This window comes from Marmota monax, unplaced genomic scaffold (genome assembly GCF_021218885.2).
Source record: "Marmota monax isolate L192 unplaced genomic scaffold, Marmota_monax_Labrador192_F-V1.1 WCK01_AAM20220418_F8-fsc00144, whole genome shotgun sequence".
NCBI classification, from domain to species: domain Eukaryota; kingdom Metazoa; phylum Chordata; class Mammalia; order Rodentia; family Sciuridae; genus Marmota; species Marmota monax.
The window spans coordinates 3957961-3983540 of NW_026694618.1; the positions used below are offsets into that span (position 1 = coordinate 3957961).

The window sequence follows — 25580 nt, forward strand, 5'->3', positions numbered from 1 at the left end:
AATGTTACCTTGCACGACAGAGACTCTGCAGATGTGATTAAGAATCTGAACGTGGAAAGACTATCCTGTATATTCTGGGTGGTCCCTAAAAAATGCAATCGAAGCTGTCCTTATAAAGGGAGGCAGAAAGATCAGGGAATGGTTGCACATGCCTGTAATCCTAGCTCCTCAGGAGGCTGAGGCAGGAAGATCATAAGTTCCAGGCCAGCTTGGACAGTTTAGACCCGGTCTCAAAATAAAATGCAAAGGGCTGGGGATGTAGCTCAGCAGTAAAGTGCTTGCCTAGCATACTCAAGGGTCTGGGTTCAATCTTCAGCACCAATAAAAAATAAATAAATAAGTAAATAAATAAATTAATGGAGACAGAGGGAGGTTATAGAAAGAAAGAGGCCATGTGAGAGAAGTATGAGTCAGACAGATAAGATACTAGGTCCACTGTCTTTGAAGATGAAAGAAGTATGGAAATCCTCTGGAAAAGGCAGAGAAGCAGTTTCTTCCATAGAGCCTCTGGAGGAAAACTGCCTTCTGATACCTTGATTTTAGCCCTGTTAAGACTTATTGCAAACTTCTGGTCTCCAGATGGTAATGGAATAAATTTTTGTTATTTTGAACTATCAAGTTTGTAGTAATTTATTGTGGCAGCTGTAGGAAACTAATACACAGGATGATTCATTGTATTTAAATTTAAAAACATGATGTTAAGCTGGGTGCGGTGGCCCACTCTTATAATCCCTGTGATTTGGGAGGCTGAGGTGGAGGATCACAAGTTCAAGGGCCCCCTTAAAAATTTAGTGAGAACTTCTCTAAAAATAAAAATACAAAAAGTGGGGTTGGATTTGTGGCTCAGTGGTAGAGTGCTAGTCTAACATGCATGAGGCACTGGGTTCGATCCTCAGCACTACATAAAAATAAAATAAAGAGATTGTGTCCACATAAAACTGAAAAAAAATACAAAAAGTGATGTAGATATAGCCCAGTGGAAGACCATCTCTGGGTTCAATCCTCAGTACGAGAAAATAATTAATTAATTAATTAAAAAACAAGTAAATAATAATAATAATTGTTATTAACAAATAAAAGTTAATGTGTTAACAGGATAATACTGAGACTTAAAAAAGAAAAAAAATATTCTGCTAGGTATGATGTTGTACACCTGTAATCTAGTGATATTGGAGGCTGAGACAGGAAGACCACAAGTTTGATGGCAGCCTCAGCAACTTGATAAAGACCTGGGTTTAATCCCCAGTACCGTATTCCAAAAAAAAAAAAAAAAAAAAAAAAGAAGAAGAAGAAGGAAATCTGACATATGTTATAGCAAAAACAAAGTTTAAAGGACTTTATACTAAGTGAAATAAGCCAGTCCCCCCTCCACACACACACACCAAAAAAATACTTATACGAGGTACCTGGAATAGTCTCATTTATAGGGGCAGAAAGTAGAATGGTGGATGTTAAGGGTTGAGGAAGGCAGGAGTGTACGTGGTTGTTTAATGGGTATAGAATTTCAGTTTACAAGATAAAAAGGTTTTGAAGAGCATGCACATAATAACATGAATGCATTTAACATTTACGAATGTTAACCCTAAGAAAAGGGTTAAGGTGTGGTAGTTTTTATGTTATATACATTTTACCAAATTAAAAAAAACACTAAGCTTCATTTATACATGAGAGTGTTAGTGAGACTTTAGAAATCAATATGCAGAAAAATCACTGTGCAGCATATGATGTGATTTTGTTAACATGAGGTTTGTGTTTTCTCAGCATTTAAAAAATCCCTTTATAGCACCTGGACCTCCCCTCCACAGCTTTAGAATCTATTTGTACAATACTTGTCTCCACCAATTCTCCTTTTTTTTAAATATTATCTTTATTTTTTCAATCTTTGTTGGTCTTTTTCCTCAGCCTATTGACATGTTCTGAGCTTTATTGGACCTCTCAGGAGTAGGTTAACTAGTGGATCCTTTTTGAAATATTATGGTTTGAACCTGGAATGTTCCCCCAAGGTCCTATGTTGAAAGCTTGGTCCCCATGTAACAAGGTTTAGAGATGGACCTTTTGGAAAGAGAATAGATAAGGGATGTCTGGAAAGACATCTGAGATCAGGAATACAAGAGGAGTGTTTGGAGACATGAATCCATTGATTAATTTGTAGATGAATTGACTACTGGGATGTGGAGGAAACAGTAGGAGGCAGGACTCAGTTGAAGAGAGTGGGTCCTTGAGGGTGTGCCCTTGGGAACTGTATCTTGTTCCCTGGCCCCTTCCGGTCTCTCTCTCTCTCTGCTTTGTGGCTGACATGAGGTGAGCAGTTTTGTTCTTCTGTGACCTCTCCACCAATATGTACCGCTTCATTGTAGACTCAGAAACAATGGAGCTAGCAGACCATGGACTGAAACCTCTGATACTCTGAGCCAGTGAACTTTCTTCCCTTGTTTATCTCGGGCATTTTTGTCACAGACACAATAAGATAACACAAAAATCTTTCTTTCCTTTTTTTTTTTTTTTGGCTTTTGTAAGAGAATTTGTCTGTTGTACACACACTCCTTACAGATAGGCACATATCTCCAAAACATTCTTTTATTACTGATCTCAGGTGTCTTTTCAGACACTCATACCACAGGTCTGTGTGCAATATACAGCCACTCCTCTTTCCCCTACCAACCTCACATATAATCGGTGTCTATAGCCAACTAGTGATATGTTTTATTTATTCTTCCAGCTGTAGCCCATCCCTAGCCTGGGTTGCCTGGATAGTGTAGTAATATTTATCCATCCTCCACACCATAAGCTATAGCCTGCTGCACAATTCTTGAGACTAGATAATTTTAAAGTAATAGAAATCTATTTCTAGTTCTAGAGGCTGAGAAGTCCAAGATCAAGATGCCAGCAAGTAAGGCCTAGTCTCTCTGTTTCCACGATGGCAGAAACTATAGGAGTCCACTTCTAATTGAAGGCAGTGGGTCCTGAATACTGTGTCCTCCAGAGAGGGGGAATGTTATGTCCTTACATGGCAGAAGGGCAGAGACAAAAAGTGAATTCACCATTGAAAGCCCTTTTCAGAGTGGCATTAATCCATTCATTATTGCAGAGGCTTGTAACCTGAACATTTCTCTAAAGGCCCCGATTCCTCTCACTGTTGCATTGGAGATTTAGTTTCCAACACATAGATTTTCAGGACACATTCAGACCACAACACAGTGAGATTCATCACATTGGAAACTGAGTCTCACATTCAGACCACAACACAGTGAGATTCATCACATTGGAAACTGAGTCATGCTGCTTCTGGCCTTAAACCCCTTCAGTTAAGGTGCACATCCTTTGGCATGGCATCCAAGACCTTCCATGACATCCCCCACCTGCCAGTCTAGCCTAATCTTGCGCTAGTCCTATAGCTCAGGTTAGCTTCATTGACTTGCATTCCCCAACAATTTCAGGGTCTCCTGCCTGTTCTCTTTTTTTTTTTTTTTTTTTTTTCTGGATGGAATGCCCTCACTATTCCTTCATTGGACTGATACACAGCCACTTTCCTGTATTCAGCTCAGGCATCATATTTAAGAGGCCTCCCCAGTCCTCAGTGTTCCCATGTTGCCCTGGGAACACGTTGTTGCCTTAATGAGTTATATGGAATTAGCATTTATGTGTCTGCCTTTTCACTAACCTTAAGATATTTAAGGACCATAACTAGCTTTTAAGTAATTTTAGGGTTTTCAGCACTGAGCACAGTCCTTAGCACACAGAAGGCACTCAGATTAAACTGATTAGTAATAGGTACTTTCGCTGATATATTCTATGTGCAATACACAATATGTTAAATGACCTTTTTCTTGATCACCATTTTATAAATTTTAATGACAAGGACAAATGAATGAAATTCTGATAAAGAGGAATAAGACGTCTGGAGGTCATATATTTAATTTTTCAATTAAACTTTTGCATATTTATTTTACTAGGGCCTATCTATCTGGAAGACAGTGTCTTTTAATCCTGGACCTTTTGACCTTTTGTTTTGGAGTAGACCCAAATATATGTTTTGCACTATATTCACCTGTTGGGGGCTTGCAGCAATATTTGCTATCTCCCCTTCCACCAGTCAATGCTTTTAGATTAAAGGCTTTTTGGATCCATTATATGGTAATGCAGAGTGCAGCTCCTCCGTAGGTGAAAGAAGAAAGAACCTGGATATATTGGGGCCCTGGTGGAGTTTTCAACTGTCCCAGGATGTGTACCTATTAGTCTTATTTGCTCCTTCCACCTGGCCCAGAAGTAGGTCCTGGTACCATCCACGCCCGCAGGTTCCCTCACCAGGTCACCTGTCCTTAGGTGACCAGCTGGCGCCGGGCCTGGTCCCACCGGCCTGGCCACTGCTGGACAGCGCAGCCGGAGTCACGTGTCGGCCCCCAGGCTGCCCGCGGGCCTGGGCCCTCCCCGGCCTCAGGGCAGAGGCCGCGGGATCACACGCGCCCAGCGGCCCCGGCCTGGCCCAGCCAATGGGCAGGCAGCGCCCGCATGACCCGCGCCGGCGGGAGGGCGTGGGGAGGCAGGCCAGGCGCGCACGCTGCCGGGCCGAATCGCCGCCCCCGCTGCTGCCGGGACGGGAAGTGAGCCTCCGGGGTCCCCAGTAAGAGCAAGCCGGTGAGAGGGCCCCGCAGCCGCCCGCGCCGGGGCGAAGCATGGCGGCCGCCAAGGTAAGCTTGGGCCCGGGCCGGGCCGCGCCGCTCGGGCGCGCACGTGCCTAGATTGGTGCAACCCGGGAGAAAAGCGGGTGTCGGGCAGCTGCTCCACCTTGCAGCTGCGGAGGCTGCAGAGTCGGCCTCGTCCGGGCCGCTTGTGGCCCGTGTGGGGACCGAGGTATGGTCAGAAACTTTGCCAGCCGGACACTCCCACTTGGCCTGGGACGGGAGTCGGTGCCCGGCGGCGCAGCGCCCATGCCGGCTAGGAGGAGCGGGCGCGATTGGGGCCCGGTGCCGCCTGGGGAAGGGAAGGGCTCAGGCCAGCAGGTCCCCTCGGCCACCCCGGGACTCTTCTGCTTCTGACCCCGGTTGTAGTTGACCCGGGCTTCTCCGTCCAGGGGGCACTGCCAGGGCCAAAGCCTTATCCGATTACGTTTCAAGGGCCCCGCCTTCCCGCGGGTGGGGAGTCACCTTGACTTCCGTTTTGGAAACTGCCTGGGAGACTTGGCCTGTCCTTGTGTGTATGAAAAGACCAGGAACCCTTCCCGGTCTCTCTTTCCCATCACTCCTCTCTCCCCATCTGACAACATTTACAAACCAGCCTCGGAGCGTTTGAGTATCATTTTGGAAATGACAAAACAGATTGTCCTGGGAGCTTGTCACTCCTGTGAAGTTATACTTAAAAGGAATTCTATGCAACGTGAATCATTCACTAACTCACAGGAAAAGCAACTCCGACCGCTTGACCTTTCCTCTTTCACCATGTCTTGAAACCTGGACACCATTTCAGTCTCTTTGGACTGCATTTCAACTTTCCTGGCAGAATACCATATTTAGTCCCAATCACTCGAATCATTGGAATTTATTGCTTTTAATTTTAAGTTCACGAAGGCAGTCCTTTAATCAAGTGTATACAACTTCTTAGCTCATTTTAAGTGCACTGAACTTAAATATACTAAACATTTCAAACATTTGTCCTTAATCAAAACTCTGTGATAACCCTCAAGAGGAAAACATGGCCAACACATCATATTCCTATTTATTCAAGCAAACTAATCACATTTGCAATGGAAATTGTAAGCAGACAAATATATTTAAATACTGTTTCTGTGACTTAAATCTCTCCAGGCTCCCCAAATCTACAAGCTTTTTCGTTTTCCCAGACTAGGTGGCCTAAGTGGCCTCTTTTTAGTAATTACTGTTTCATTCTCAGGATTGTGCTCTGATGTGTGTGCTCCTGAGTGTGTGTGTGTGTGTGTGTGCACTCACGTGTTAATTTTGGAAGCTCCATTAATTCTTTTAAGCCCAGTAGCTTTTGGCCTTTTCTTTCCAGTAAGTTTTCATGAAGTTAGAGTCTAAGAATTGGGTGTGAATTGGTTCCCTGAGAAGGTGGGAGTAAATATCCATTTTTTATTGTTACTTTGTATATCTGTAGGTAAACTAAATAAATTTACTTTATTCAGAGATCAAGTGATTGAAGAAACTAAACAGAGATGGAGTCTATGACTTAACTAACAGGAAGTAAAACAAGTGACATGGAAATCGGAATTTTTTGGTTGTATTTTTATTAAAATGTCACATCCCACCAAGAGCAATTGATTTTTAGCCATGTAGAGAGACTTATAGAAAAAAATGAAACATTCATTTCATTTTTACTGTTTGGGAACCTGTATTTTTGTTTGTATATTCATTTAATCTCATCTCTTTTCAGGATTTCTAATGATTTACCTTATATATACATACATTTAAAATCCAACAAGACATATCAAAATCCAGTCTGAGTATATAAGAAAGCCAGGATAAAGAGAAAGTTAGATAAAGCCAGGACCAAGGTTAGTGGGAAATAAGTAGGTGCTCACTAGAGATAACTGCATTTTTCTGGCAGCCGAAGCAAAGAGGAAATAATCAGAAAGGTCAGTTACTTGGGAGAGAGGTGTCCCGGTACTTCTATCTGAGAACTCTTTCTCCCCATGTCCTTTTATATGCCATGGGTGAACTGCATTTGAAACTACCTCAGGACCATAAATACACATTTGTGGGTTCATAAGGTCATTTCTTAGGATGTCCTCATTGGAGCTTAAGGGCAGTGTAGTAAATGTGGTCTTAAAAGGTCTCCCATTGAAGCTGTGGCGGGTCTGACTAGGTCCAAGAATGAATGTCTCTTGCCGAATTGCCTTTGGGCACCTTCCTTATGGATTGCTTCTGTTGGCTGCTGTCCATACTGGGTTTCCTGAGTTAAAGGTGGTGCTCCTTGCTTTTTCCTTGGAGTATAGTTATTCCATGTTGTCAGTTGCAGAGGCATAAACTTGAAAATTTCATCTGGGTGTAGGATGGACCCAATGAAAAGTTGAAGAGCCTGAGTAAAAGAAAGTCCACCTCAATGGAGTGTTAAGCAATTGGGCTGTGAACCTGAGGATTGCAGTTGCAGGATCCCAATACTTACTCTACTCATTGGAATGAATCCTTTGAATATCCAAGCCAGACTTATTTTCCGGGTAGATGCAGTCTCAACCAGCTATTTCCTAATCTCATCTTGGTTTTTTGATCTTTGTATTGATTCAAATGTAACTGGTTGTTTGTATCTTTCTTCCTTTAAATAGTTTAAATGGGAAGACTGAGAATCTAGTCTGATCTGCTTTTATTTTGATATTTACCAAGAAAGTTGCCACTTAATGATGCAAGAGGTATTTGTTTTTTCATATAGTAACGTTGATCTGAAACTCTTAGTTTTGTTTTGTTTTTCTATACTGGGGATTGAACCCAGGTCTCTGCATGTGCTAGGCAAGTATTCTATGTTGAGTTATACTTCTAACCCCCCTTAGCATTAGTTTTTTTTTTTTTGTGTGTGTGTGGTGCTAGGGATCGAACCCAGGGCCTTGTTCATGCAAGGCAAGCACTCTACTAACTGAGCTATATCCCAAGCCTACCCACTCTTAGTATTTTTGAGATTAACTCAAGCAACTTTCGTTTTCTTATAGGCATAATCCTTATTGTTTCCTTGTTATAGTATCTTTCTATACTATTTGTGCTGTTTGAATATTTTAAAAACTTCCAAAACTACTCAGTGTCTATTAAGATAAAAATAAGTTTTTAAAATAAAAGTTCTATTTTACATAATTACATAAAAATGGATTTTTAAAAAATAATACTATCTTCTCTGTCCTTTTTGGTTGTAATGGACATTCCCTCTTTGTCATTGTCAGGTTTTATACATTAAGAATGATGAAATTAAGCTGGGCATTTTGGTGCATGTCTGTAATCCCAGCTGCTCTGGAGGCTGAGGCTAGAAGACTGAAGTGGGAAGATCCCAAGTTCAGGAGAGCCTGGGCAATTTAGCAAGACCTGACTCAAAATGAAACAAACAAACAAAAAGGCTAGAGATGTAGGTTAGTGGTAGGGTGCTTGCCTAGCATATGTGAGGCCTTGGGTTCAATCCCTAGTACTGCAAAAGGAAAAAAAAAATGGTGAAATTAAACTACATAAAACTGTTTAAAGTTAGGGAGTGTTCATTTGAGTTCAGGCATGGAAGGTGACAGATGTTCAGATATTAAACGACATAGACCAGTAATTTGGGTGAAATTAACCTAGAACTAAAAAAAAGGGGGGGATAAATTAAAGCATTAATAATAATGAAAAACTTTTTCTGAAGGACTAGTGACTTTATTAATTTTTCATTCTTGGATGGGTCATTGCTGTGACATTGGTGCACTTGGAATTGTGTATTCTTTCTAGTGTTGCAAATGGGACTAGACTGAGGATACCTAAATGAATCAGACATCAGACCTTCAAGAAAACCAAACCCATACCAGGGGCTGAGTTCTCTGATGAAAAACCTCTATTTCATGGGCTTTGTGAAGGAGCTCATTTCTGCCTGAGGCAGACTTCTCAGAAGTGGTGGTATATCATAAGGAATGCACTGGAAAGAGGAAAAAGATCCAACCCAGTGATGAGAAACAGCATCAAAGGCAAGGAAATGAGAGCACATGCTACATTTACAGAACCAGCAGGTAATAAGAGGGAAAAAAAAAATCAAAAAGTAGCAAATTCTTATAGAATGCTTACTAAGATACTGGATTCACTTCCAGGGCTTTATAATATTTTCATTATTAGTTCATTTAATGCCTCTAACAGCTTTTTTTTTTTTTTTTTTTTTTGTACTGGGGATTGAGCCCAGAGGCGCCTAACCACTGAGCCATATCCCCAGCTCTTTTTATTTTTTATTTTGAGAGAGGGTCTTGCTAAGTTTCTGAGGCTGGCTTTTGAACTTGTGACTCTCCTGCCTCAGCCTCCTGAGTCATTAGTATTACAGGTATGTGCTACCCTGCTCATCCTTCTGATAGCCTTCTGAACTGGATTCTGTCATCCTGTTATATAGAAGAAGACTCTGAAACAATGAGGTTATGTAAGTGGCCCACCACCTGACAGTCAGGAAGCTCCGCAGCTAGAATTCAAATCATACCATTCTGGCTCAGAGTCTGTCCTCTCAGCCTGTGCACCTTATTGTCGACAGAGTAGTATAGCCCCTGGAGAGGAGGTGCATGGGTGAGTGTAGGAATTGGATTGGGAGGGGAAGTTAGGTGTCCCCACATAAACCAGGCTTTATTTACCGATTGCTTACATAGTGCTTACTGTGTGCTATGTGCCTTCCCAAGTGCTTCATAAATAATAAATCAGTTTTCATAATACCAAGAAATAGGTGCTTTGTTTCTGTCCTCATTTACAAGTGAAAAGCCTGGATCTAGGGAGGTTCAGTAATTTCTCAAGGTCGTATAAGCTGGATTTGAGCCCTACCTATCAGTTTTCAGAGTTGTGCTTACCTTAACCCCTACCCCTGTCTTTTCCTCCTCTCCCAGGCCTTAGAGTTCCACTTACAAAAGTATATGTGTGAGAATTCATAAACCATAGATTAGGGACATACATATATCCTTAATCCCAGGACAGTTTTTTTTTTAGTGGGGTGGGGTGGGCAGGTACCAGGGATTGAATTCAGGGGCACTCAACCAGTGAGCCACATCCCTAGTCCTATTTTATATTTTATTTAGAGACAGCGGCTCTATGAGTTGCTTAGTACCTTGCTTTTTTCTGAGGTTGGCTTTCCATCCTTCTGCCTCAGCCTCCTGAGCCACTGGGATTACATGTGTGAGCCACTGCCCCTGGCCCAGGACAGTCGTTTTTATCTTAGAACACCTTTGTCACCCAGTAGAGGTTTCACTGCACTGTTTGTTAGATGTGGTTTTTCCTACTTTCCAAGAGGATTGTAAATCTCAACAGGGCAGGAATTAAAACTGCTCAATTGAGATATAATTCATATACGATACAGATCACCCACTTAAAGAGTACAATTAGTTGGTATTTAATGTATTCATAGAGTTGTACAACTGACACCACTGTCCTAAACCTTTGGAAAGATTTTAATCCAATTTCTACTACATAGGATTTGGGCTGTACATTTAACCTCTGTCTTTTTCATGTAATCTCACCTATGAGAAATTCTCCTCTGAGGTTTTTTTATGAAGGTACCTGTGCTTGAGGTGATTAAGGATATTCTTCATGTGGCAGGTTTTTTTTTTTCCCTCCCTTATGGTAGAATAAAATCTGCTAGGTATTAGGTAATATCATAGTAAAGCAGACCAATTTATTTATTTATTTATTTTTTAGTTGTAGATGGACACAACACATTTATGTATGTATGTATGCATGTATGTGGTGCTGAGGATCAAACCCATTGCCTTGCAATTGCCAGGCGAGCACTCTACCACTAAGCCACAACCCCAGGCTCAAGCAGACCGATTTTTTTCCCCCTAGGAAGGAAGGAAAGAAAGCCTGAGTTCTTTTTTTTTTTTTTTTTTTTTTTTTAAGAGAGAGAGAGAGAGAACTTTTTAATATTTATTTTTTAGTTTTTGGTGGACACAACATCTTTATTTTATTTTTATGTGGTGCTGAGGATCGAACCCAGCGTCCCGCACATGCCAGTCGAGTGCACTACCGCTTGAGCCACATCCCCAGCCCCGAGTTCTTTTTATGTGACCATGATAGTTATTAAGACAGCAAGTTTCCACAGTTCCATTAATGTTCGAATTTTAGGATTTCTTGAATTGTTAGAGCTGGATGGGCATTAGAATTCATATAACACAGTGATCTTCACTCTTTCCCCCACCTCAATCCTTCCCCCTTTCCCAGGTGAAGAATTGGATTCCTGGGAGCATTTGTAATTGGTTCTCGTTCCCTTGAACTCCTTTGCTTTTCTCACTCTGGTTCCCACTGACTAGAATCATCCAGGCTGATATGAAAGATGCTAATTCAGGGGGTGGGGGTTTAGGGTGTAGTCTTACCCACACAATCTGATTGATTTCATTGGGTGTGGCCTGAGCCTCAGGATTTTTAAAAGCTTCACAACCCTTGATCCAAACTATTTGCCTCAAGTGATACTCTGCTGACTCCCTGGGATAAGAAAGGAATGCAACCAGAACAGTGAGATTAGCCAGAAAAAATCCCTGGTGTTGTTAATTTAAGGGAGGGATGCACAAAGATCACTTCAAGTTCTCTTCTTCCTTGAAAACTTCTTTTCAGTTCTTTTTCATGTCCCCTTGGTGCTTAGACAACAACTTTTTACAGTTTTGTAATTATCCTAGAATATAAGCTTCATCACCAAAATTGATTGGAAGTCCCAGTTGTCTCTTGGGAAGACTCCGAGGTTTTCTATGAACAGCATACATCTGGTCTTAGAGCCCTTTCCCTGCTCCTTGTCCAGTGGTGTGGGGAAACATTATTCTCACACTTATTCACAGGTATTAATCAGCAAGTAGAGGACTGGGGTGGGTGGATGGCGAGGGATATAAGGCAGTGTGTAGTATAAGATAATTAGGGTGAAGGTATTTTTGGTAGTGAGTTATTTTAGAAGATTACCAGAGGAGCAATGACTCTTTCCCAGTGCTTTTGCCTCTTAAGACATTTTGCCCTGTTGACAAGCCTCTGCTTTTGATGAGTTTATACGGGAAGCCATTCCTTCCTTTGTTCTCACTGTGAGAATCTGGCTTGCTGAACATTGCCCTCCCTTCTCTGCCTGCCTGGTGTCTGCTGCCTCATAGGCACTATTCTTCATGTTTCCTCGGTTGCTTTAGGGTGAGTCTTGGAACAGAGGACAGTGTGAACCGGTAGTTGTATGTTGGTCATGCTCAGGGAGGAGGTTGTGCTCTGTTGCAGTAATACAGTTCCTTAAACAAAGTACTTCACAGCAATTGAATGATATTTTAAACCAGGCCCTCTTACTCTTTCAGGCAACTCATTTAGATGCTGGTTTTGGTCTAAGAATTCTGCTAATTCAGAATTATTATTAACTTGTGGAGCCTTAGTCTGTTTTGTTGGTTGGAAATGTTTAACAGAGTACTCAAGACTCACCTTTTCCTTTGAATGAGTGAAGAAAAGGGTTGGATGGTTTCTTTTGGCTTTTGATCCTGACAGTATTAGCTTAATTAGCAGTATTGAAATTCTTTGCAATTCAATCTAAATAAACTACTCTATTTAATGGTTCTTATTAGACTGGTAGCTTTGTCTACATTTCCACATGTAGCCACAGTTTCCACATTATCCACGAAAATTGTTGATTTGATAAGAGTCAAATTTCCTGGTACTCTTGCTGTTTTGTGATATCTTTTGTAAAAGATGTGTGCATGTTTATTAGTTTTTTGGACTTAGACATGATGTGATTTTTAGTGTCTTCTCCTAGACACTGATCACAGTTATAGGTGGAGGTGCAGAAGACCCTGCTGCCTAGTGTGCTCTGCACCACTTTCTTGAGTGGGAAGAAGCTTCCAGGACTGTCCCCCCAGTCCATATCAATAACTCTGTGTAGTGAAAGAACCCTGGACCAGAAAGTAGGAGAACCCTGGTCATCACCCATTGTTGCCATTGAGGTGGAGAATTTGGATGAGTAATCAACTTTTCTGGGTGCTCGGTATCACCCTATGGGAAACAGGACCATCCGTTACATCTGCAGTGATCACAATGGGAAAGGCTAAATGTGTCTGTTGGAGTCTGCAGAACATTTACACTTAACTTCAAATTAGTGGACGTAAATGATTTGACCTACGTGAACAAAACATGGAGTGCTTAGCTAAAGCTCATGATTTACCATAATGGCTGCTTCAACAGGCACCTTCTGCAAGTGATTTGCCTGGAGACTTGTCATTGGAAGTTTTTGTCAAGGAGCTGGTAGTGTTGGCTTTACTTGGGAGCTTGTTAGAAATGCAACGGATCAGGCCTCACCCCAGGCCTGTTGCATGAGCAACTGCATTTTAACAAGATCCCCATGAGATCCTAAGCACATTTATGTTTGGGGAATATTGATCTGGAACTCTTGTTACCATGTAATTAAGTGTAACTGCCTTTCAAAAACAAAGGTACAACACCTTTTGGATTCATTGTAGAATTCATTGCCCAACTTTTTGTAGAATTAAATACATAGTGACAAAATCCCGTATAAATTTTAGGGTGCTTAGGGCTTCTTTCAATTTCACATGGGAGCCAGAGTATTATTTTAGAGTACATCTCTGAATTATTATTTAAGGCTTTGTTTGTTTGGTTGGCTTTTTTACTACTCACCTATACTTAAAGTTCTGCAGATGAGCTTCTGCCTATAGGCTTGCCAAAGGCCACCAGGAACCTCGCTCCTAAACCCGGTAGCCTGTTCTCTTCATTTGTGGCCTCCTGGGACTGTGTCCCGCCCACCCCTTTCTTTCCTGGAACTCCCACCATCAGCTTCCATGATGAATCCCCTCACAGGTGGCACCTTACCTTTCATGTTACTCCTTTATACTTCTTTGCAGGCTCTCTTCGTTCTTCTGCTTCCCCTGGAATGTTGGTGTCCCCCAAAGCTCTGCCCTCCTCCCTCTAGCTCCCGTGGTGACACCTGCCTTCTGAGTGGAAATGGTGGCTTGCCTCAGCCCGGGCAGCTCTTGAGTTTCAGGTGGAGTTTTCAGATGTTTGTTGGGAGTGTCAGCTGGTCTGTCTCAAAGATACTCCAAATTCTGCTCATCTAGAACTGAATGCATCTTCTTAACTCCTTACTGTCAGCCTGAAACTTAACTTTCTCATTAAAGTTTTTAGTTAATTCAATTAAATGCCTATTATAGGCAGCTGGGAAAGACACTGCAGGAAAGTGATGGGTCAGTGAAACCCTTTTAGTTCCCCGGAGCACATGCATCCTGCCTTTTTTGTTTAAATTCAGACCCTTATTACTATTTAGTTGGATCATCTCCATGGTCTTCTTGCCATTGGCTTCTCCCCGTCCATTCTGCTCAGAACTGCCAGAGGAATCTTCTAAGACTGACTCATTGCCATGGTAGTGACAGTACTGTGTTCATGGGTATAACACTTAACAGTTTTAAAAAATGCATTCAGGCATGCAGTTGACTCTACCGATTTGTAGCCACATTTTAAAGTGCAGGGCTTCCAAAAATGAGGAAGCTACTGGACTTGCTTTCAGAAGCTCACAGGCTATAGGGAGTAAAGTAACCAGAAAATATGAAGATCCAAGTTCCATTACTTGATCTTTATAATCATTTGTGATATAGCAGGGTAGGCATTCCTAATGTCATTTGAAAAGGAATTTAAGACTTAGAAAGGTTATACAAATGAAAATAACGTTAGTTTTATTTTTATTTAACACCTTAAAAGCCAGGCTCTGTTCTGGGCATTCTGTATTATAATCAAATAATTTAATCTTTATAACAATCATATGATATGTGAATGCTCCTTTATACAGAAGAGTTAAATTCCAAGAGGCACAGAGAAACTAAGTAACCTGTCCAAGGTCACATGACTTATAAGGGGCACAGCCATGGCTTGAGTGCAGGCAGCCTGGTTCCAGAACCTATGTATATGACCATTGTGCTACACTGCCCTCTTTAATTTACCTTGCTACATAGTATGGCTTCTGATGCCTATAAAATAAAATTTATTTTTTTAATTTTTGGTCCTGGGGATTGAACCTAGGGGTGCTCTACCATTGAGCCACATCTCCAGTCCTTTTTATGTTTTATTGACAGGGTCTCACTAAATTGCTGAGGCTGGCCTCAAACTTGCAGTCCTCCTGCCTCAGCTGCTTCAGTTGCTGTGATTACAGGTGTGCATCACCACGCTCAGCTTAAATAGAATTCAAATAAAATTTAAACTCTTAGAAAGCTTACTCTGCCTTGGTATTGGCTGTATATTAATACTGGAATACGTCTCCAGTTTCACCTCATACTCATTCCCTCCTCATCCTTTACAGTGGTTTCAGGGGACATAGCCAACCCTTGTTCAAATTCCTTTCTGTAAAGTCATGGCAACAGAGTAGCAAGAAAAAAATGGGAGATTGCTTATTTATTTGTTTATTTAGCTTAGAGCTCAGCTAGAGATAGGAATGTTTCCTGGAATTCCTCTATAGGGTTGGGCAGATTTTGTTAAACAAAGTTTTTCCTATTCCAAAGTTTTTGGAAGGCGTCTTAGTTCTGTTTCCTGGTTTCCTGAATCCTGTAAAGATGTTCAACCCGTGTCCTGAGTTATAGTTTGCACAGTGGGTTTGCTATAATCGGGATTCAGACACACTGCACATGGCTTTTGGTTAGAAGGCCTTTTACAGCTTGTCAATCTTTAGTTTTCCCCTCTTCTGTTGTTTCCTTGCAGTGTATTTGGTGAGGGAATTGGGTCATCTTTCCTTTAGTTTCCACAGTTTGGGTTTTGCTGCATGCATCCCTGTCATGTTGCACTGTCCTCAGCTTTTCCTGCCAAGTGATAAATCTAGAAGCTTCATCAAGTTAGGGTCTTAGCTTTTGTTTTTGACTAGAATGCTTCCTAGGTGGTGCTGGGTGCTCCATCAGGTTACTGAGTAATTGGTATGGGCTGCTCACACTGGGAGGCATATCATTTTTGGTTGTTTCTGTGATCTTATGTTTGATCAGTGGGTTCAGATGTTGTCATTTGGGTCCACCAGCTTTTTGCGTAATGGTTTATTTTTGTTGACCAAGTTTGAATATTAACAGTTGTTCTCTGTGGAACTTTAGAAGTGACTTCCATTTTTTAAATACACACATTTATGTATACACATTTTATGTATTTATGGGTATATATGTGTGTGTGTGTGTGTGTACACATACACAAACCTACATACACATACCTCATACTCATTCCCTCCTTATCCTTTACAGTGGTTTCAGGGGACATAGCCAACGCTTGTTCAGATTCCTTTCCATAAAGCCATGGCAACAGAGTAGCAAGAAAAATATGGGAGCTTGCTTATTTATTTGTTTATTTAGCTTAGAGCTCAGCTAGAGATAAGAATGTTTCCTGGAATTTTTCTATAGGGTTGGGCAGATTTTATTAAACAAAGTTCTTCCTATTCCTATTGTAATTGTTAGAAAAAATGACTGTTAAAAACCATTTGGATATTAATTAATTAAAAGAATTTGTGTTTGGGCTGATAAAATGGGTAGTACAGATGGTTATACAACATTTTGAATATTCTTGATGCTACAGAATTGTACACTTAAAAATGGTTAAAATGATAAATTCTATGTGTAGTTTACCAAAATAAAAAAAAAATCAATTGAAAACGCATTTTAACACATAAGGCCTGAGCTCCTTATTTATAGAGGGTTATTATCACTTCCCATGGGAGTCCAAGTGCACTGGAGGACAGAGATGTGATGCTTTCTTTACTGAAATGTTACCTGTAGGTGAAAGGGATGCTAGAATTAGAAGAAGGGTAAAAAGTCACTTTGCAACTGGCTAGCAATTATAGATTCAGGCAAGGGTTGTTAATAGATGCTAAAGCTCTTTGGTAAAAGATTGTTAGAATTTCCATTGTCTCAATGTATCTCCCTGTAAATTACTTACTACTTGCAAAAGGAAGAAAGTACCTTTACAATGGAGAGATCTGCTTCGACCAAGTCACCATTAACAAATGGAACAAACTGTCATACTGTGCCTCCTGATAAGATGCATTGGAGGGTATACACTTTAGGAGCACTCTTCCCTGAATTACTTAATTTGGATCTAATCATGAGGAAACAATTGGACAATGCAGAAAATGAGACAATCTCTGAGACTCTGGTCTGACTTAAAAAATGTCAAGTTATGAATGAAAAGGGCTGAATTTAAGGAGATGCCCAAAGAGACATAAGATTAAAGGCAATGCTTGAGTCTGGATTCAATACAAATGAAGGGATGAAAGAAATATTTGGCCCAGGTAGACCAGCTTTGTACTATGTGACATTGTGTTAGTTTGGCACTGCCAAAGACAAGGGTGGCTTAAATGTAGCAGAGTTTGTTTTTTTTCATCATGCTGAGATCAGGATCCAGGCAGGGTGGGTTTCTTCTGAGGCCTCTCCTTCACTTGTCACTGGCTGGCTTTCTTCTTCCTGCGTGTTCATGTGTTTCTGTATGTGTCTGTACCCTAATTTCCAGTTCTTATAAGGACACCAGTCATATTAGAGTAGGGTCCCCCTTACTGATCTCAATTTACTAACCTCTTTTGAAAAACCAGCCTCTACCTCAGAGCAAAGCCTGTCCAAGGAAGGGACATGACCTTTGTCCTTGGAAAGACCCACAGAGCACTCCTAGGCACATTCCCACCCTGCTAAGTGGTTTATCTATAAATAACCGGAGAGACCTGCTGCACCAAGTGTCCCTGACTCAGTCAGGCTAGGTGGGGATCCATAGCAACCCCCTAGCAGCCGCCAATCAGCATGAGACAGGGAAATACCTGGAATGCCAGATGACCCTCCCAGTAGTTTATGGTGGTTGATAAAACGTGTTGGGAAACCATGTAATTCAGCATGAACACCCCTCATGGCTTAAACCAATCAGTTCAAATGAATACCCCTCTTAGTAACCAATCACCCCTACCCAACTTGTTCCCACCCGTGAATGTGCTAATCATGTTTTAGAGTTGTTATTTGATTTTCCTGCGGTGTGTGATGATTTGCTAAGAAATGCTATGATGTATGTGGGGGTCCCTGCCTTCTCCAAAGAATGTATAAAACTGCTGCAAACCCTGGGCTCCAGGCCTCTCAGCATCACCAGTTGCTGTGTGCACGCAGAGGACCGAGCTAGCTCGCAATAAACACCTCTTTGCTGCTTACATCGATCTTGGGTCTCTGGTGGTCTTTTGGGGGTCCCGAATTCGAGCATAACACTTTAAATACTCTGGACATATGGCAAATCACATTCTGGGGTACTGGGTTAGGACTTCAACATACAAATTTGGGGAACACAATTCAGTTCATCACAAATATTGAAATATTTTAAAATTGTCCCTTGGGTAAGATTAAGTTCCACAGGAACTTAAAGTAGCTGTTCCATAGCATTTAGACACTATTCATTGACTTGTTCTTTAATTTGGTGTGCCAATCTTTGTCAAAGTGAAAGGGGAAGATTTTCTATTGCATTTTTATGGTTTGTTGGAGACTTTTTTCTTTTTCTAATAAACTACTTACCCAGTGCCCTACATCACCCACCAAAATAAGTCATTTGGAAATGCTGGAGTAGTTGCACATGGCACTGGTAATCTCCAAGTGCATGCCTTGGAGATTCTACTGCTGAGCAGACCTTGGCTTGGCGGGATGGGGGGTGGGTTAGGCCCAAGGTAAATGATTCTCTGACCACAGAATGACTGCTTCAAAAGGAGGTGCCTATAGAAATACTCTCCCTTTTGATTAAGATATCCCTGGTACTAAATAAATAATAAAAAGAAAGCCCAGCTACATTACAGGGCAGAATTCCCAGCAAGTCCAAACAGTGTGTCCATTGTAGCTGTTTCAGACCAGTTAGTCCCTAGAGTATGCTGGGTGGCTTGAAAGTATGCTGGTGACCTCAGGTCTTTGACTTTGCTCTGCCCATTGGCAAAGGATTTCATTCACTTCTGAGGAGCCTCACAGTTATTTTCTTTCCAGGTGATGTTGACTCAGTGGAGGATTCCACCTTTTTCTTGTCTCCAATCTCAGTTCCCAAAGTCAGATTTCAGCCCCAGAATCTCTTTTCACAGTGATTCATGGAGATTTCGATTAGTCCATGTTTCATGTTTAGTAGAGTCTAGTTGTGACCTTTGCCTGATTTTCCACTGGGCATTGATTTTTTTTTTTTTTCCTTAGAGGACTTTTAAATTAAGAACCTTGTCCCTTTGCCCCATCTGTTTGTACATTGTTTTTTTCTTCAGTGGTTTGATGTTTAACTGGTTCAAATTAACTTTATGTTAATCAGTTTTCCTTTATGGCTTCTGGGTTACATGTCGTATTTAAGACCAGCTTTTTGACTTAATGTTACATCAGAAATCACCCAAATATTTTTCTGATACTTTTTAGAATCCATCCACTCTCTCCCCACTGTCCTCCTATCTACTCCTCCCCCAATCTCCCTTTCCAAAGAAAGGTAGGGAAGAGGTTCAGTTTTTGTGTTTGTTCAGTCCTGGAGTTCATGAACCTTCTCTAGTGCCACATCATCAGCCAGCCTGCTCCACTGCCATTCAGACTGAATCTGCTGGTTCAGAGTCGTAAGAGATCCTATCAGCTCACAAGGCCCAGAAATCCTCCCTCAGAGCTCAGGTATCTGCTGCCTACTCAGTCAGCTGGGCTGCTCTACCTGGGGAAGGGATGCCAGTAACTAGGAAGCAGGTACTGCTAGATTCTGTCCTAGGTTACGCATTTTCATTCAATCCCGATTCTCTTTTTCTTTTTTTTCGATTTTTTGGAGTACTGGGGAGTGACCTTGGGAGCACCTGACCACTGAGCCACATCCCCAGTCCTATTTTGTATTTGTTTAGAGACAGGGTCTCACTGAATTGCTTCATGCCTCGCTCTTGCTGAGGCTGACTTTGAACTTGTGATCCTCTTGCCTCAACCTCATGAGCTGTTGGGACTGCTGGTGTGCGCCATCACGCCCAGCTCTTTTTCTTTTTTAATGATGAAAAAAGCAAGAGGTGATGTTGTTGGTTAGCCATATCAGAATTTAAATGTCTCATTGCAAAACTCATGAAATAGTTGCAAGTAATACTTTACGAAGAGACTGTATTTAGAGAATCTAGAAAATCTTCCTGGAGGAAGATGCATTTGACTTAGTTCTTCAAAGAATAAGAGCATTTAAAAAACTACTTACAATGGAAATTTTCTAGTATGTTAAAAAATGAAATAGTGTAGTAAATCCCTATTTCATTATCTAACCAGTAGTAATTTTTCATTTATGGACAATATTATTTTATTTGTAACATACTCTCCCACCCCCCATTTTTTTCCAAAGCAAACCCCAGACATTATATCATTATATGTAAGAATTTTAATATATATCCCTAAACAAAATTTCTTAAAAATATCATGACAATATCACTATCACATCTAAAAAAAAATCACAGTAATTATTTAACATCCCTTATTGTGTTAGAAATTTTAAATGATTTTTAATTATCATGTAAATAAGGCCCATGCATCATAATTGGTTGATATGTCTTGATTTTCTTTTATCTCTGAGTTCTCTTGCTTTCTCATTCTCAGCCTCTCTCTTTTTTTCCTTTGAAAGGCAGTGTCACATAATGGTTGTAACCCTGGATTTGTGTTCATGTTATGGCTCCGCTACTTACTGTGTAACTTGAACAAGTTACTCAACCTGTCTATATTTCAGTTTCCTCATCTATCAAAGGGGTGTAGTTGCATCTACGTTTTGGAACTGCTGGGAGGTTCAGTGTGCTAATGTTTGCAAAGTTTAGAGCAGAGCTTGTGACATAGTATGCTTTTAGAGGCGTTAGCTATGGACTCTTGAGTCAGAGAAGTTGCTTCAAGGCATGTCAATCCTGGGCTCAGGAGGAGAGTACAGGGGCCCGCTCAGCCAGGTGAAATGGTGCCATTGTTGGGCTTCTTTTTTGCTTTTTGCTTCCTTCTGTGGTCTTGACTATGCTTCAGTTAGATGAGGTTGATAAGTAGCAGAATTTGGAACAGGTAAGATATTATTTAGTGGAAGCAACTTCTTTATCGTCATTTCTGGTTTTCTCTTTCTCTGTATTTATTAAGTTAGCTATTCTTCCTGGAAGCCATTTTAACTTTTTATGGCATTATCTGGGCTCTAGCAACTTGTGATCTCCTAACTAGAGCCTTTCAGCACTTTATAAATATGTCATATACTTTTTATATTCCTTTGTTCCCCACCAGGAACACACATCTCGGTCTTCAGAGCAGCACAATCAGTTTTTATTCATTTAAGAAGCAGTAGTAATTTGACACTTGCTAATATGTAACAAATTATATTGGAAGCTGTAATTACAATTGCAGCTGGTTCCTAATTATACTGTAACCTTGATGGTTTAAAAAAAATGAGACTAAGTTCAGCATGTAATACTGGAAAGTAATATTCTACATTAGGCAGGTCTGCCTTCTACTGAACCATGAGCATTTATGAATCATAATGCCAAATCAAAAAGACTGTTTTAAATTGGTTTCAGTTACAATGTTGTCCAATGGCATGATTCATCAGGATAGCTTTAAACTATCCTTGCCAAACTCTGGGCACATCCTGCATATATTATAATTAGCATCCAGATGATGCGGGCTCTGGGGTCACTTCTGCGTCTGATTTGTGAGTACTCATTGAAGACTCTGAAATGCCTCAGCTTCCTCATCTAAAAACAGGAATGTTAGTGACTCTTCACCTTAAAGAATTTAAGTAATGTTTAAATGAGATCAGCTGTAAAACCTTTAGCAGTAGACCTGGCATAGATTTAAGGTCCCAGTAAAAGTTAGTTGGTCGCTGTTGTTGCTGTAACTGATAATTAACAGTACAACTCAAGACTGCACCTCTGTGTACCCCAACTCCAGCAGAAGTGTGATCATAGTTCTGCCACCTCTGTACCTTGTGAGGACATGTGTCATCATATGCATTATTCCAATCACTCATAGATAAGTCAGTCCTTCTCCTTGGAGCAGGGTCTGTGGTTTATTTGGGGTTGTCTTAGAGCCCGTCCCTGGCCTGGTGCTCTGCGGCCTTTCCCTAGGAGTTGTGCTGCATGTGTGGGAAGTAGAGTATAGCCCCCTAAGGCAGCAGTTGTTCGCTGGAGGTGGGGGGATTTTTTTTTGCCTAGGGAATATTTGGCGATGTCTGGAGACATTTTTTGGTTATCACAGCATGGTGGGGGTAGGTTGCCACTGGTATCTAGTGGGCAGAGGCCAGGATTCTGCTCAACACCCTAAATGCACTGACACTGCACAAAGAATGATCACTGGACCCTCCACAGAGGTTGCAAAGCACTGGTCTAAGGCATCCTGGCTGCCTGGACTGTGACCCTGTGGAAAGGCAGGACCTGGACAGATAATCTGCTTCTGATCTGCAGTTTTCTCACCTATAAAGAAAAAGAAGACTACTTTTGAGGTTTGAAAAGAAAGGGAGATTATGCAGGCATGTGCCTAATGCCTCTGGCTAGTCAAGTTCATTTTCACAGCTCCAGTGACCCACTGTGCTCTGACCGACTTCTCTGTGTTGGAGGAAATTTCATTAGAAGGCTTCCTTCCCCAGTGTAGAACTGAGAACTCGGTGCCCATCTTTCCCTGGAGGCAGGACACAAGTGGGTGAGCTAGGTTCTGCTCATCAGAGGCTCACATGTAAGATTTCAGTTAGGAAGAGGGCACCGCGGGAGCCAGGTTGTGTGTGATGTTTTCACTGCAGTTTATCTGATAGGCAGCCAGAGCGGCATTTGGTGTGAAACTGAGGTGGATTTCTTACCAAGCCATTCTGAGTTAGTTTTGGGCATCATTAGTGGACTCTCCACCTCAGGCTGATTCTCCAGATTTCCTAACGAGACACTAGTCATCCCATAGTATTTTAATATGCTCTCCCTTGTTGCCTATTTCTAAGTTCAGTATATGTTGGACCTACTTGCCTTTCATTCATATTTAGAATTAGAAATGCCACATAGTCTTGTTCTCGACTTAACTTAGACTTTATTATCATCTTGCCCATCTTATAAATGAAGAAACTAAAACTCAGATGTAACCAACTTGCCCCAGGTCACCATGTTAGTAGCAGGGCTGGGCCCCACATCTTTGCTGTAAACCTGCTGCTGTCTGCCAGTGTCAGTGGGAGCAAGCATCTCTCTGTCTCAGTAAGGAGCTGAGACTATAAACAGAAAAATATGTCTATTTTGGAAAAGGTACATACCACCTCTTGTCAGATTTTTACTCTTGGGGACATTTGCCGGAATCCTAGCTTTAGGTTAATGAATAGTGGAATCCAAAACTAGTGTGTCTAAAACTTTTTTGCAAAACAAGACCCACAGCTAAAACACCACCATTTATTTCTTAACTGTTGTATTCTGCTTCTTAATATCAGAATTTTAATGATGATGGTTTTACAGTTGTTTAATGTTTGTCTACAACAGAATAGAGTAAAAGCCAACATACGTCACAACCTACTGAACGTTCTGATAAACATCTCCAGCACCCCTGAAATGACCTGCTTGTGTAATTACCCATGGTTTAACATGTGGCGCCTGATGCTTTATAAGTCAACTGTTGAGTGATATGAACTTTTGAGGTTTGATTACACAGAAATGTTGTGGTTTGAAAAATGCTTAACATGGCATCTTGTCTGTATTCTAATTCATACTTCAATAACTTTTTGCATAATTACTGCTCTTCATTTGCTAGAAATTAGGGAAACTAGCATAAGGGACGATGGTTTCAATAGAAAATTATTTTCTTAAATTTGGTGAGACACCTCTTTCTTTCTTCCCTCAAGTTAATGGCAACCGTGTGGTTTTCAGGGAATTCCAAACTTTCTCTTGCAATTATAGATTGTATCAGTCAAGGTTCACTTGCAGAGAACAGAATCTACTCTAGCTGGTTTAAGCAGAGGAAGATTTATTATAGGGTATTAAATGGCTTACAGAATTTGTTGGGAAGGTGAAGAAACAGACTTGAGGTTGAACTCTCAGGAATGACTTCCAGAGCCTCACAGAAGAGCAGGCCACCAAGGGAGCAGTGTCGTCCTGTGCTGTCAGGATACTGCCTGCCAACTGTGGGATGTTTCAGGACCATGCTACCACTGGTGTGGGAGGGCAGGAAGGTGCGACAGTAAACCCAGACACTTCCAGTGATGGTGCCTCTGCTGGCCCCCAACTCACAAATCTTTGCCTTTCAAATCTGACTCCATTTCTTCTGATTGATGGCACCTCATAGCTGCAAGGTAGTCTGGAAAGTAGACTTCTTGTACTTTTTTGTCTCTGAAGTACAGGAAGATGGAGAAGGAGGGTGGGCCCCAGCTGCTTGATTATTGGGTCCTACCTGAGAATATCTTTCAGTGGGATTCAGGTCTACCTACACTTGGTTCCGCAGATGTGGAGGGTATGAAGGAATGTTTCTCCCTATCCCTCCACTTTTCTTGTCATTGAACGCTTGCTTACACACATACACACGGTAGTCTGCTTTCGATGAGCTGCCTCTTCTGGTTTTTAGTCTCATATCTCATTTAAATAATTGTGACATGGAGTTTTCCACATAAGCCTGTGCTTCTCTTGACTTGCAGACTTTTCCGTTTGGGAAGAGGACTGAGAAAATCCTGTGAAGGGAAAGCTCAATTGGTGACTAGCAGTAGAGACTTGGGACCTCGGGTTCTAAGCGAGTGGCTCTGCTCCCATTCACACATTGTAATCTTGTGGGGGAGCTTTAAAGATGCCCATTCCATAGATTTCATTTCCATCCCCCTTGGTTACTGCTTGAGTTTTGAGATGGGCCGAGAACCTGAGTCCTAATCTGCACTTTAGAACTGGATACTATGTAAATCTATGGCTCTGGAACCATCTGGAGGGCCCAGGAATATCCAGACTGGTGGGCCCCACCCCGAGAGTTTCTGATTCCATAGGTCTGGGGTGGAGGGTGAGAATTTGCATTTTTTAAGTTCTTGGGTGATACTGGTGCTGATGGTCCCAATCCTGTATTTTAAGAACCAGAGATCTGAAGAGAGCTCCCTATTTTCATTGTAAATATCTGGCTTTTTACTTACCTAGAATTAACACTTCAGTCAACACTTAAATCGTGTCTTCTTAGCTTCTCTTCTTTGCCAAGCATGGGATGGTCTGAGAAATAAGAAGCCTTCAGGGAGATCAGGGTTTCACATCTCTAGAGCATCCCTGCTTTTCTTTGCATTTGACTTTGATTTTTCAAATGAGTCCCTTATCTTATGTAGGCTTTCAAATACTCGTCCCCATTGCTCATGGTTAGACCTAATAACTATTTGGAGAGCACGATTCTGTACCACTGTGATTTGTTAAAGTAATGAGCCTGCAACTGTGACTTGATTACAGGATAAGAAAGTCGATTTTAAACATATTCCTACATTCAGGAATATCTTTTCCTAGCAAGCCTCTATCTTTGGCTGCTCTGATTCACATTAGAATAAGAGTAAATTTATTTGTACTGGAAAATATCTTTCTGGTTCTTCTTGTCATATTTCTCTCCTCCTCTTATCTGCCTTTAAAAAAAGCAGTTATTGAAGTTGTGTTATTGGCTGTTTTTTTAAAAAAAAATTCTTAAGATATGCCTAGCTTAAGTTTTGCAAATGCTATTGATGACCTATTCACATAGGTGTAGCTAGTGTTTATCTTGTCACAAAGCTCTCCAGATTTAGTGATCCTCAAATTTTGCCCCATGGAATATTGATTCAGGGAATTGACCTGAAATTTCCATTCTAAAGTTGAATAATGGTAGACTTTTCCCTGTTTATGGGAGAAACGTTAGTGCACAGTTTTTTCCTATAGTAACAACTCCTTCATCTCTTTTTATCTTAAGTTTAGAATTGATATGTTACCTGACTGTGTATAAAAATTCTCTATTGTGCTGATTTAAATACCAAATAATATTTCATGGTTGTCTGCAAAGAACTGTTTTCCTTCTTAGT

General features: G+C 41.2%; 1 protein-coding gene across 3 annotated transcripts in view; it reads left to right on the plus strand.

Annotated features, from left to right (window-relative positions):
- The first annotated feature begins 4528 nt into the window (after positions 1-4528).
- The window catches only part of Slc25a13 (solute carrier family 25 member 13), a 180326-nt gene continuing 159274 nt past the window's right edge, over positions 4529-25580 (plus strand). The window contains exon 1 of one of the 3 annotated variants that reach the window (XM_046422568.2): positions 4529-4688. In XM_046422568.2, the coding sequence (XP_046278524.1) occupies positions 4674-4688 (15 nt within the window). In that variant the 5' untranslated portion in view covers positions 4529-4673. Of the gene's footprint in view, positions 4689-8476; positions 8681-19285; positions 19322-25580 lie in introns of those variants that run through there. The other 2 variants (XM_046422566.2, XM_046422567.1) reach the window with 2 other exon arrangements.